At 36.3% G+C, this 12,086-nt stretch overlaps 1 protein-coding gene and 1 long non-coding RNA gene across 5 annotated transcripts in view; one reads left to right on the plus strand and one right to left on the minus strand.

Moving 5' to 3' along the window:
• LOC107315680 overlaps nucleotides 1–12,086 on the plus strand; it is a 130,027-nt gene that overhangs the window by 114,386 nt on the left and 3,555 nt on the right. The gene's annotated exons all lie outside the window — the stretch shown is intronic.
• Nucleotides 1–12,086, minus strand: part of CTNNA3 (catenin alpha 3) — a 394,612-nt gene that overhangs the window by 11,693 nt on the left and 370,833 nt on the right. Inside the window, exons 16-17 of the mRNA XM_015866262.2 lie at nucleotides 6,412–6,517; nucleotides 787–921 (exon numbers count right to left, since the gene is read on the minus strand). Of these exons, the coding sequence (XP_015721748.1) occupies nucleotides 787–921; nucleotides 6,412–6,517 (241 nt within the window). The remainder of the gene's footprint in view (nucleotides 1–786; nucleotides 922–6,411; nucleotides 6,518–12,086) is intronic.

The following is a 12,086-nucleotide window of genomic DNA, read 5'->3' on the forward strand; positions in this document are numbered from 1 at the left end:
GTTGCTTTTTAATAACATAACAAGATGAGAAAAGATCAATACTGGGGAGAATACAATTCTACTCAGCTACATTTCAGACTACATTAAAATAGTAATAATAATAATAAAATATTTGCTACTGTTTTTATGTGAACAGAATCTCAAGATTATGCAGTGTTGCATATGCCAATAAAAAACTAGACAGAAGGCTGAAATGCAGCTGTCCAACAGATGATCTGTAGATCAAGTACAAATGTTCTGTCTGCAGATTTTCTACAGCGTCTTACTTACTTATAGGCTCCCAGATCTTTTTCTCCATGAGAGAGATGGACAGACACACATGGACAGTTTCTGTGCTTCCATACACAAATGACTTTTTAATCTTATTTTTTCCAATGCAAGCAGCTAACTCATGGTCAAACTACGAAGCGAGCCCTCATATGGACTTTAAAAGATTGGCCTTCAGTGTTTTGTTCTCAACTGGAAGTGCAACTATGAGGGTCAGTTGTTGTGCATACATCCATACAGTTGTGCATACTTTATATACATTAAAAGACTACTGTTTCTTAAAAACTAATTAATCCAGAATAACAGCAATAAAGTAATACCTTTTTAAGAATCTATAAAGAAAAATAGATCTACAAGTGATTGCAATTCATGCTTCACTTTCTTATAGTCTCTTCCTAAAGTAAGTGACAAAAAAAAAGAAACAAGGGAAAAAAAAGAGAATAAAAGAAATTCAGGCCTATACTAGAACATATCACAAGCACAGGAAAGGACAGTTTAAACTGAAGATATTCTACTTACAGCAGACATTATAAGCTCTCCACCGAGGTTCTGGATTTCTGCTCTAACTTGACTGCAGATTTTGAGCTGATGGGAGTACAGCTTGATCTGTTCTAGGTAAGCCAACAAATCCTGTTTACATGACTGGTCTGGACACTGAGGATTAAGAAAAGAACAGTAAAGCACATACATTTCATCTCAGACATCATATTAAATACATAACTGAGGAGTATTCAAATCACTCAGACAAACGTCCTTGTACTCAGTTTTTCTTTTATGCTGCAGGGCCTGCTTTAGCAACACTACTAACCAAGTTATTTAACATATGGAATGACTGCTCTTCATTCAGTTCCTAAGAGGCTTTATTTCTAAGGTATCTAGAAGTAATAGTTAAATGGCAAATGTAAGCACAAATGCAAGAAGAATGTTAACATTTATAAAAGTTACACTTTATCTCCTAATATCGATCTGCTTTTTTAAAAAACAAACAAACAAACAAGGTTTTATCCATTTTCTGTCAGATGTGCTGTTTCAGTGGGAACAGGAAAATAAGAACAGCTTGTGGCTAGTTCACTGATTTCAATACTTAAAAACTAACATCTTTCTACCTTCGCTTCTGTGAGCTCCTACAATACTTGAAGGGGAAGTACTGGTTTAAATAAATCTATAATGGGTTAAAAGCCTGAAAAAGCAATAATTGTACTTAATTTAAGAAATACTTTGCATAAACAACTGGCTTTACTGAAGAAACCTAATAGTTGTTTAAAATGGGATGTGTTTATTTCAAGTGCAATGATTCTGTATTCTTCATGGCTCTGCGGTAGTAAACTAAAAATTTTGTTTTGGACTTTCAGAAGAGGCAGCAAATAATGTAGCAAATGAAACTGAAAAATAGTTAATATGAATGAAATATCGGTCCTCCATTGTATTCAGGTAGATCCATTACTAAAGTGTTCTCTGTAATTCACCATAGTTTAAAAGAAAAACAGAACAGAGTTTCTCAACATCCTCTCAACATGCACCACTTTTGAAGTGTTACCAGTATTCAAATCTCAGTGACTGCTGAGAAAACTTGAATACTTGCTTACTTGTTACACTAATGCTTAAAAAAGTATCTGCCCTTCTTGTCCAAGTGCAGCTGTAACCTCCTTGAGCATCACAACTACACTAGAAGTCTATTTCCTAGAATAAGGTGCTTGTTTTTCTATTTCTCTGTGATTTACTTTTCCCCACTGGAAAACCTCAGCAGATAGAAAGACAGACTGCTAATACAGCATCTCATCCACTTCAAGTTGTGACAGCATCAATTATAGAAACTGAGACAACGCTATTTTAATTTCTTACATAATACTCTTATATAACATTTGCAAGTTCATCACATTTACTATCTATCTTCCTTGCAAACACTTAAGGAAGAAATGCATAACATTTTAGGAATGCCGAAGATGGTATGCACCAAAGATAGGGAAAACATAACCTCCCCAGAGACCCTGAGGTTAAACCAGTTCTATCAAAACACTGGTCTAGGGCTCAGCAGCATTTAGAAAAGCAAGTGTAAGGCACTGCTGGAAAAAGGCATAAATACATTTCATAAACCTGTGGGAAAAACACAGCTTTACTGAAATATAGCTTTATTAAAGCAAAGCTTTACTTTACCTGGTGAAGGTAAGGAAGTATCATGAAATACAATGCTGTCATCTTACCAAGTCCTGTTCATGTTCACTGTTGACCTAAAGAAAACTTTGGTCTGACACACTATGCCCATTTTCATGTACTTTATCCATAAAACTTAGAGATATGAGGAATTTCTAGGAATAAAGGTAACATTTTATGTTACCTTAGGTAAGATAAATATACAATGAAGAAAATTAAAGTCTCATACCTTATAGCGTATCCCAATCAACCCTAAAAAGACGTTAGAAAGAACTGTACTCTGTGAAGAGGGTATTCCATAAGGAATCCTCAGAAACATCTGGTACAAGCAACACGTGCTTACTAGTGAGACAAAACACTCAGCTGCAACCAAAAATAATTTAAAAACACTGAGATTAATCATTCCACAGCCCATCGATGGTTACCATTTCAATGCCTAGCACAGAGAAACAAGTTCTTAGAATTCCTGGCAAATTCTGAGATAGGTCTATTTGATGCTACACCACATTGGGTTCCTACCATCTGAAGGGACATACAGTTGCTTTCACTATTTATTCCTTACAGTAACTCTGATGAACAGCATTTTTACCTCACAGTCCATGCCTATCTTACCAGGATCATAATGGACCAGTGTCTCCTGCTGCTGAAACAATTATTATTGAGCAGTCTTGTAGTAAAGAACTTAATCTACACAACATGTCACTAAAAACAGGATGTACTACCTTAATGTTCTTTGGGATTTCACGTCACAAATTTGCCAATGAATATGAAATAATCTTATTTAAATTTATCAGCAATACACTTCTGATTGCCTAAGTTGATGCTGAATGTGACTATGTTTGCAGTTGTTAACTTCAAGTCATCTTTAAGTGCTGTGAATATGGACGGAATCCTCTTGATTCTACCACGTAGACTCCCTTTCTTTCCAGTACATGGAGATGTTACAAAAATTAAAATTGAAGCACAACATAACAGAGATGCTGTTGTGAGTGATCATAAAATACCGCAAATAGAGTTTCAGTTCTTTCGTGTTCATTTTTTTTCTCACACAAAAGCTTTACAAGATATGTAATTCCACAGTTCTCAGTTTTGATTCTCTGAAACTACAAGGAGAATGAACAAAAGTCATTCATTTGGAAATGTTTTATGTCACGTCATATTGAAGAGATACAACAATTCCTCATTATGCAGTGATGGCTTTTTCAGGTTTTTTCTCAGATTTCCATCTAGAGGAAAAAGAGGAATTTTTGCTTTTCTTCTTCACATGTCACTTTGAATACTGAAAATGCTCATCATATGTTACTTTGGCCTGGGATGACTGTAAAGACAAAACTACTGTGGCCCAACTAAATGACAATATTAGAAATGATAATGAATAATTGAATTGATGCAAGGTAAGCTCAATTGCAGAAGTGGTGAAGAAAATCACATACATAAAGAATGCATGGACTTATACCTTAAAACACCTACCTGACAGTATGATGTAGAGCCATTGGTTTTCTCTTTTGAAGTAAATAATAGAAATCCATTTTTACATGCAATTCTAAGTTACACATATAATTTACTTTTTACTGAAAGAGAACGCATGAAATATTTACTGAAAAAAAAATGGTTTATGCCACTGAGAAGAGCGTTCACAAAATCTTATCAGAATTCATGTTCCAGACTGGACACCAAATTCTTGAAGGTTCCTTCAGTTTGAACCAAATTCATTGAACAGATATTAGGTGGTTAACAGAATGAAAAATTTCTTCAAGAGAGCAGAGCAGAGGAAACATGGTAAGATAACAACTGTTAGTCTTCACAAATACCACGCAGACTGAAGATAAACACAGTGAAAAAAATACTTTGTAGGGCAACGGGTGATTTTGCTTGGGAATAAAGATTAAAAGATTTCTAGTCACCAGAGGAATGAGAGGACCACATTATTCATCTGAGGGTAGGAGTAAGAGCAAGATTCCCCTTTTTACTAAGTCAGATGCCTATCTAGCTGTGACTGTAGTTATATTCACTGCAGAGTTACTGAACTTACTGATGAAGACATCTGACTCAGTCCTATGTCTTTGAAGCATGTTTTCCACTAATCTGTTATTTTACTGTATACTTATTAGAAGCTTATTTGCTTCAAATGCTTATGACATGAAATTACATAGAAACTGACTAGTGTATTTTAGGTACATGTCAGATGAGTAAGGTGAATCAAGGCTTATCAGCTATGTGCTGGCTCTTACTTAGGAAAAATAGAAACTACCTGAGTGGATTTAGTAAAAGAGTTTACTAAAATGGAGTCATATTTCCCAGCAACTGAGGAAACACACTGGTTATCAGCACTAATGCTTATCTGCACTATCAGCACACCGGTTATCGGCACTGATAATTCATGTCCAATTTGCCCTCACTGATTTGTTCACATTTCTAGTCTGGAGTTACTGTAACAATACAGAAATAAAACATTAGGGAATGAATATTTCTGTAAGAAAGACTGAATTTTTGTTCAAAAAGGAGTAAAAGTTTATGACACTCATCTCTACATTTGATACTACGTAATTTTCTGCAATACGTCAGTAATGATTACAGTTTTGAATTTTAATTTTTAATTGATGAAAGAAATTGATGAAGGATCCAGTTCATTTAAAAAGAGACATGGTGGAAGAACAATTGTCAAGATCAGAAACGGGGATGTTTTACCTCGCTTTTTTCTCCACAAATCGCAACTGTATAGACCAGTCATCAAAATTCTATGGCATCGCCATCTGAGAGAGGCGTGAAAAAAAAAAAATTAAAAAAAAGAAAGAAAAAAAACCACAGAGATTGTTGCTGCTTCATAGATATTAAGCAAGTAAAAATCAGAAGTGGGGGGTAGAGAGAAAGTATATGAGGATGTGGAAAAAAGCAAATATACCCTGCATCTCTGGACCAAAAAGGCTAGAAAAGTAAATGGTTTTAATACTCGCAGACTAAAATTTCACTGGATAGTTCTTCTCTGGCCTGGTTCTGTAAGGCCCTGTTGACCTTACCTACATGAGACAAGTTGCTTGAATGAATATACTAAGCTACAGTGCTGTCGTGCTTGCCAGGAAGATGACCATGCCTGTGCATTTACGTGGATCCTATTTTGGTTTTTGGCTGGAGGAGTGGGTTTGGGTTTGATTTATTTATTCATTTATTGTAGTTTTTTGTTGTTTGTTTTGTTATTTAGCTTATTTAGCCAGTAGAATCTTTTTGAATTAACTGGAAATAAAGTAACTCATATCTGTAAAGCTATTCATTTTATGATGATAAATATTTCTTTTCAGTGGTAAGAAATCATTTCAAGACTTCAGGTATGCAGATGGCAGTATTCTATCTATCAAGAAGAGTATTTAGATTGAAAGCAATTTGACATAAAAAACACAAATAAAAGGCCTGTACTGAGGCGGAGAAGATGTCAGAAGGAGAACTTAGATATAGCTGAAAGCAAACATTCTGGAAAATACACATAAAGTGCTGTAAAACAAGTAATTTGAAGTCAAAGAAGAAAAGTAACCTAAGCACTGTGCTGAGACCTCGCACCTGGTAACACTGCTTGGAAAAACTATGCTGCTGATGAGTTTCCACATCTAAGGTGATTTGCCTCATTGTTTTTCTGAGTAATTTAACCGAGGAAGTGAAGGAGGAACTACAATGTTGCACTCACAGCTTAAAGCAGAATTTCAACATACTCCTAAATTTACAAGTATATAAATACGTATATGTGCATATATATTTGCACATGTTCCTAAATGTATATAGACAGGTATTTAAATAGTATGAGGAAGAGAATCCACCTACACAAGACATGATCGACATATCCATCATTTCCAGAAATTGGGAAGGGGGGAAAAAAAGAAAATCAGGTCTAAAAATGTCCTAACTCTTCCTGTATTTCTGTAGGTGACCTTCACAGGTGTTGGAACTTCTGTGCACAGGTTAAGTTGTGACAAAGGTTAATGCATTGCTACATAAATAACCTACCTGATTGGCAATCAGCCGTGCTAGAACATCCATCCTTGATCCTGACTCTGAAATCATTTTTGCTGCATTAATTACATCAGATGTGTTCTTCAATGGTCCTCTACCCCTTCAAATGAAACAGAGACTTTATTACATTATTCAAAACTGAGAATAAATCATAGCCATGCAGATTAGGCACAGAAAAACTCAATTGAATTAGAAAAAAAACAACCAAACATTGGCCTATACAGAAGCAACATTAATTAAATCCCCACTTCCAAGTGTTTTGTTTTCATGTTCCACAGATTTGCACTGCTTGGCATCAGGTGGATACAGAAGTACCAGAAAAATGTCACACATTATTTTCATCCCTCAAGTGCAATCCATGCTAAATCCTAAGAACATGGATTTTTAAGCCCAGTTCCAATATGTCACAAATAGATAATTCTGAGGGAATGGTGAAGGTTTAGTACAGAGACCCCTTCTGCTGCTTACTGTAATTATCCTACAGTTATACAATGTTTGTGTTCCTTTCCCTTCCAGCAGTTTCCTGTTAGGTATTACCTACTAAAGTATTTTCTAGTAGATACAAATAAGACAGTTTATCAGAGTGATGAATTCAGAGACTTTCTGTGGATGTTTGGTCAGGAAACTCAGGTTGTTTTATGAAATTGGTGTATGCAAGCACAAATGATTTATGAACAGGAATGCTATGAAAACTAACAAATACCACTCAAAACTTGGATATGCTGTATCTGAAGATGCTACATAGTTTTCAGAACAATTCAGCATCAAGTTCCTCTGAACAATTTGTCAAGAAGCCTTCAGCCTTCTTAACTTCCAAATACTTAAGCTAAAGAAGCAATATTTAGTTTACCTTGCACTTATCAAGTACGCACCCATGCTAAATTCAGCTCTGCATTTCAGCTTTTGTGAAAGATTTGTAGTAAAAAAAAAAAACAACAAACACACACATTCACTCTAAAACATTATTGTATATGGTTACACATTGAGTAAAAAAAAGACAATGATGGCAACACATCATGGCTAGTAATGGTTAAACCCTTAATTAAATCCCGTATTTTGCAAAGAGCTATTCATTGCTCTTCTGGGAAATAAAAAACAAACAAATAACATGCTTTACAAATTATAATTCCTTATTCTCAATTGTTGAAGTCTACACCTAGAAAAAAAAACTAGAAAAACCCAGATCTAGATATGTTGCGTATTATTTTGCTACAGAAAGGTATTTTCTTCACATGGAAAACCTATTGAGGCAATTTTCACAGTTGTTTCTACCTTTTAATCCTTAGTAGTACAAAGGAATACTTACATTGCATACTGAACCTATACAAAGAAAACAAACTAGTGGTTTAGAACCCATCCTGTAAAGTTAAAATCCAGTGTTAACAGTGAAACTGCAAGAAGTGACTATAATGTACAGCTGAAGAACCAGGGAGAGTGCTACGTAAGTAACAGCAGCAACTGATTTTGTTTTTGCTCAGATTAACTACCTTGGTCCAGATGCTGAAGAGATGCAAAAAAATCTATGAAAGCACTTCATTTTTTCATTCCTAGTCAGTAGACAGCTTCCTTCTAGTTTTAGATTTCCTTGCATTTCATTTCTGTATGTCAAGCTTGAAGTATTCAAATACACCTTGCTTTGGGAGTCTCTTTCATCATCATCCATATAACGTGTTAGAATATTCTGCCAATACTTCACTTGGTTCCCACTTGAGCCACTGTATCAATGTCCTTTTCCTTCTACAGATGTAGTTCAAGACCACCTTCCACCAGGTGCAGAACTATCCCTGCCTAATCTGTGAGAGTATTATTGTTCTAGTCTAGTACCTAAAACTAAGTTAGTATAGACAGTATAGACCTCCACGCAGAAGCATAAGAACATTAGCACATTCATCCACAGTAGATGCTTAGAGAAAAATAAAAATAAAAAAATCCTCCCCACATAACTGTCTTAGTTTCAGCTGGATTGAATGATTTTCTTTAGAGTAGTATGATGCTGTATTTTGGTAGATATTGCTAAGCAGTGCTGTACAGAGACAAAGCCATTCTCAGTGAGAGGCTGAGAGGGAAAATAGGACAGCTGAGTTAAACCGGCCAAAGGGATACTCTATATGACATCACGTGGAAGGACTTTTGAAGGGGGTGGGAGTTCATTGCTCTTTCTTCCGCTGCTCGGGAGGGCTAGTTGGGAAAGGGGAAGTAAGTGAATGACTGTGTGGTGCTCAGCTACCTGCTGCCTTAAACCACAATGTGTAATTTGGCACCCAACACAGGGCACGGGGGATAGAGATAATAGCAGATATAACCAGACCATATTAGTGTTGACATAGTTTGATAATTGCTGGTCACAATGTAAATTTTTTCCCTTTTTATGGAGCTCTCATAGAGTCATCTTGCTTGTGGATTGTTTTCCCTGCTGTGTTGTTTGTCCTCTCTAGGGGTTGTATTAAGGTTTTTATTTTGCTATGCTGTTTGGCCTTTACTTATATGATGGTAAAACTGGCAGCTGAGAAAAGTGATGTTTATTGTGTATTCAGCATTGCAGTCACCTTTAGATTATGGAAACTGTATTATCGATACTTTTACTAATTACACTCTTTGATTTGTCTTCTTGGCAAATATGGCTATGGAGAATATGGGGGTGGACACCTTCCAGCTTCTCTTTCACTTTTATTTCTTTCCCTAGAACTCAAGAGCTAGTTACAATAGCTCTCGAGAATTCTTAGTATCTGTGGATTGTTCAAACTAGCATACTCCTATTGTTATACGTTATTAATGTTTTTCAGGTTATGTTTAAGATTAAACAATTATTTAAGAATATCACCCAGAGATCTGCCCCAAGGCAGGACAGTTCTGAATGACAGGGAGTGTGGGATGGCGTGGGCAGGTGGCTGGAGCAGCGGGCACCCAACGTGCTTTGGAACTTTACCTCTGAACAACTGCAGAATCCTGAAGATCTAGTAGAATATTTGCAAAAGATCCGATATCGCCTGGCATTCCTAAAGGGGCACAAATCACTGCAGCATGCTGGGGCTTGACCTGTTCCTACCAAGCACTATTAAACACTAATAAGCATCCTCAAGGAGAAGAAAAGTACCTCTAGATCTGATGGCAATGCAAAAGACCCTCCTACTTCATCAGTAGGTCCTGTAGCTGCTCCAGTTCCTGCAACAGGCTCTGCAGCTGCTCCAAGCAATAGGAGAGACCCTGATGGCTCTCCACCCCTCATAATGAGCTCTGCAGTCACTCCTGCTACAGGTCCTGTAGCTGTTCCAAGTATTGCAATAAGAAAATGAAACAAAACATACCTCCCAAGGGTGTTGCAGTAAGACAACATCATAAACCATCTGCAGGTCAGTGGCAGTATAAATTTTGTCCTTTACAAAGTTTTTCATCTTTTTTCCCTCTTCTATGAGAGAAATTCTAATTTCTTGGTTGTGGTGCTCATTATTTTTTATTTGTAAATTGGCCTGTTTCCCCCTTTTTTTTTTTTTTTTTTTTCATTTGGCTTCAGAACTTATACTAGACTATAAATGCCATTATTTGATTTATTGCATGGAAGATCTATTTATTTCCTCACATGTTACTATTTACAAGCACTAAAGCTGTATTAGCTAAGTTTATAAGACATTTAGGGCTATGAAAACAAAGTTGAGACACAAATTACTGTATTTATGAGCAATTATATGCCCCCAAGGTAGTGATGGATTGTTATTATATCACTTAAATCAATTGTTCTATCCAATGAGGAGACTGGGAGTAGCCCATAAATAATTAGAGTGTGAAGTCTAGCTGTGTCTAGGAGTTTAATTGGTGTCTGTACAAATGGAATGAGTTGAGAGCATCTGAACAAAGTCATGGAAGAGAAAAAGCTTCACAGAAACGTCTCTCGAAAAGTATAAACAAAAGAACAAGCTTAGAATCTGTTAACTGCTGTAACACCAAGGAAAACAGTGATAGAAAGACCTAAGTCACACAATCTAATCTTTCTTGCCCCAAGCCACGATAAACAGTATGTCTGCAGTCACTTCATCTATGCCTGTGCACTGTCTAAACCAACCCCAAGGACTAACATGCATCACTATCAGGCATTATTTTCTTTTTTCTTTTACACTGCAATTTCACTCTGGAAAGCAATCATCAAAAATATTCCTTTAATCCTTAGCTTTAACTTGCACTCTAACTTCATATTCAAAGGCTCCACCATCACAGTCTTCTGCCTCCCAGCAAAGCTGAATGGCTTGCACTCACTGTACTCACCTCAGTAAATGCACTTGACAGTAATATGGAAGGGGATATAAATAGGTTGGGAGGCCAGACTTGCAATTATCTCAAGAAGTGTGGAAGAAAATATAACTATAATTATCAAAAGGAGAGCCTGTCCATTCACATAGGATAATTAAATGAACAGATACAAAAGTGAGGTGTCAGTCCCTATGCAGTGTTACAATAGAAACAATTTTTAGTTCTAGCTGATCACAAAAGCATCAAGAATTGGCACTAGAATGCTGCAGAAGAAAAAGCAATGGCAAAATGATATGCACAGAAGAAAGGCAACACTTTCCTTTGTACGGTAATGAGTTATCTGTAGGTAAGTCTGACAAAGAACACAACATTCTAGGAATGACTTAACTTAGCAAAGACCAAACTAGTAGATTAGTTTTGGGTTTCCTTCCTAAAATGTATTTTTATAGTGAAGTAAGGCTCTGTGAAAAACCTTTAAAAACCTTCAATTGCAGCAGTGGATTATATGGCACAACAGCATTATATGGTTACATGGTCCATCAGTAAACGGTGACGTTGAATACAACATGCATATCTGTCAATGACATCTGTTCCATCAAAGCAACTACCTCCTGTTTCAGGGAGTGCAACTAATGACTTACATTTTCTGGATGAACCTGAGGTAGATGAGCCCTCTGGATTCAACACCACTAATGCTTAAGAAATATTTACAACCAATGAAGCAGAAGACCTTGAACACAGAACAGCTCAAGAATCCAGACATTTCATAGAATCATAGAATCACCAAGGTTGGAAAAGACCTAAAAGATCATCCAGTCCAACCGTTCATTTCCTGCAAGTTAAACAGAAGGCCAACTGGTACTTCTCTACTTTCCCAGACTTATGCAGAATAATAATGCAGCTGTGGCTAAAATAACACTGAAAATAAATGCTGGCATAAGAAGACACAGTAGTAATTAAATCCTTTATTCCAGCATGGTAGTAGAATGGGAATTGAAAAGTACTGTATTTGCAGCAACTTACCTATCAATGCACCTTTATGTCAGTCCTGCAATTTCTCTCTTTGCTCTGCACTGGGAAAGGCAGATTCTTCTGTCTGCACTACACTCCAGTCAATGCTTCTACAAAGAGCTACACTCTTGATCTCCTGTTGTGATTTCCTTATCTAGGTCATCTTTTTCAGTCCAAGCCCGTTCTGCTTTTAGCAACATTACAAAATAAATAAAACTATTATTTAGCATGCTTCACTCTGAGAAGCACCCATTCATTTCTTTCTTTTTGTTGCTCTTTCTTTGTTTTGCCATTTGAGACCAATAACAGAATCATACAGTATTCACTGAATTGTATAGTATCTAGTTAGTAGACAACACAGGAAGAGAATTTGACAAATTCAGTGATGAGAGCAACGTCTAAAATCCATTTTATTT

This window comes from Coturnix japonica, chromosome 6 (genome assembly GCF_001577835.2).
Source record: "Coturnix japonica isolate 7356 chromosome 6, Coturnix japonica 2.1, whole genome shotgun sequence".
NCBI lineage: Eukaryota > Metazoa > Chordata > Aves > Galliformes > Phasianidae > Coturnix > Coturnix japonica.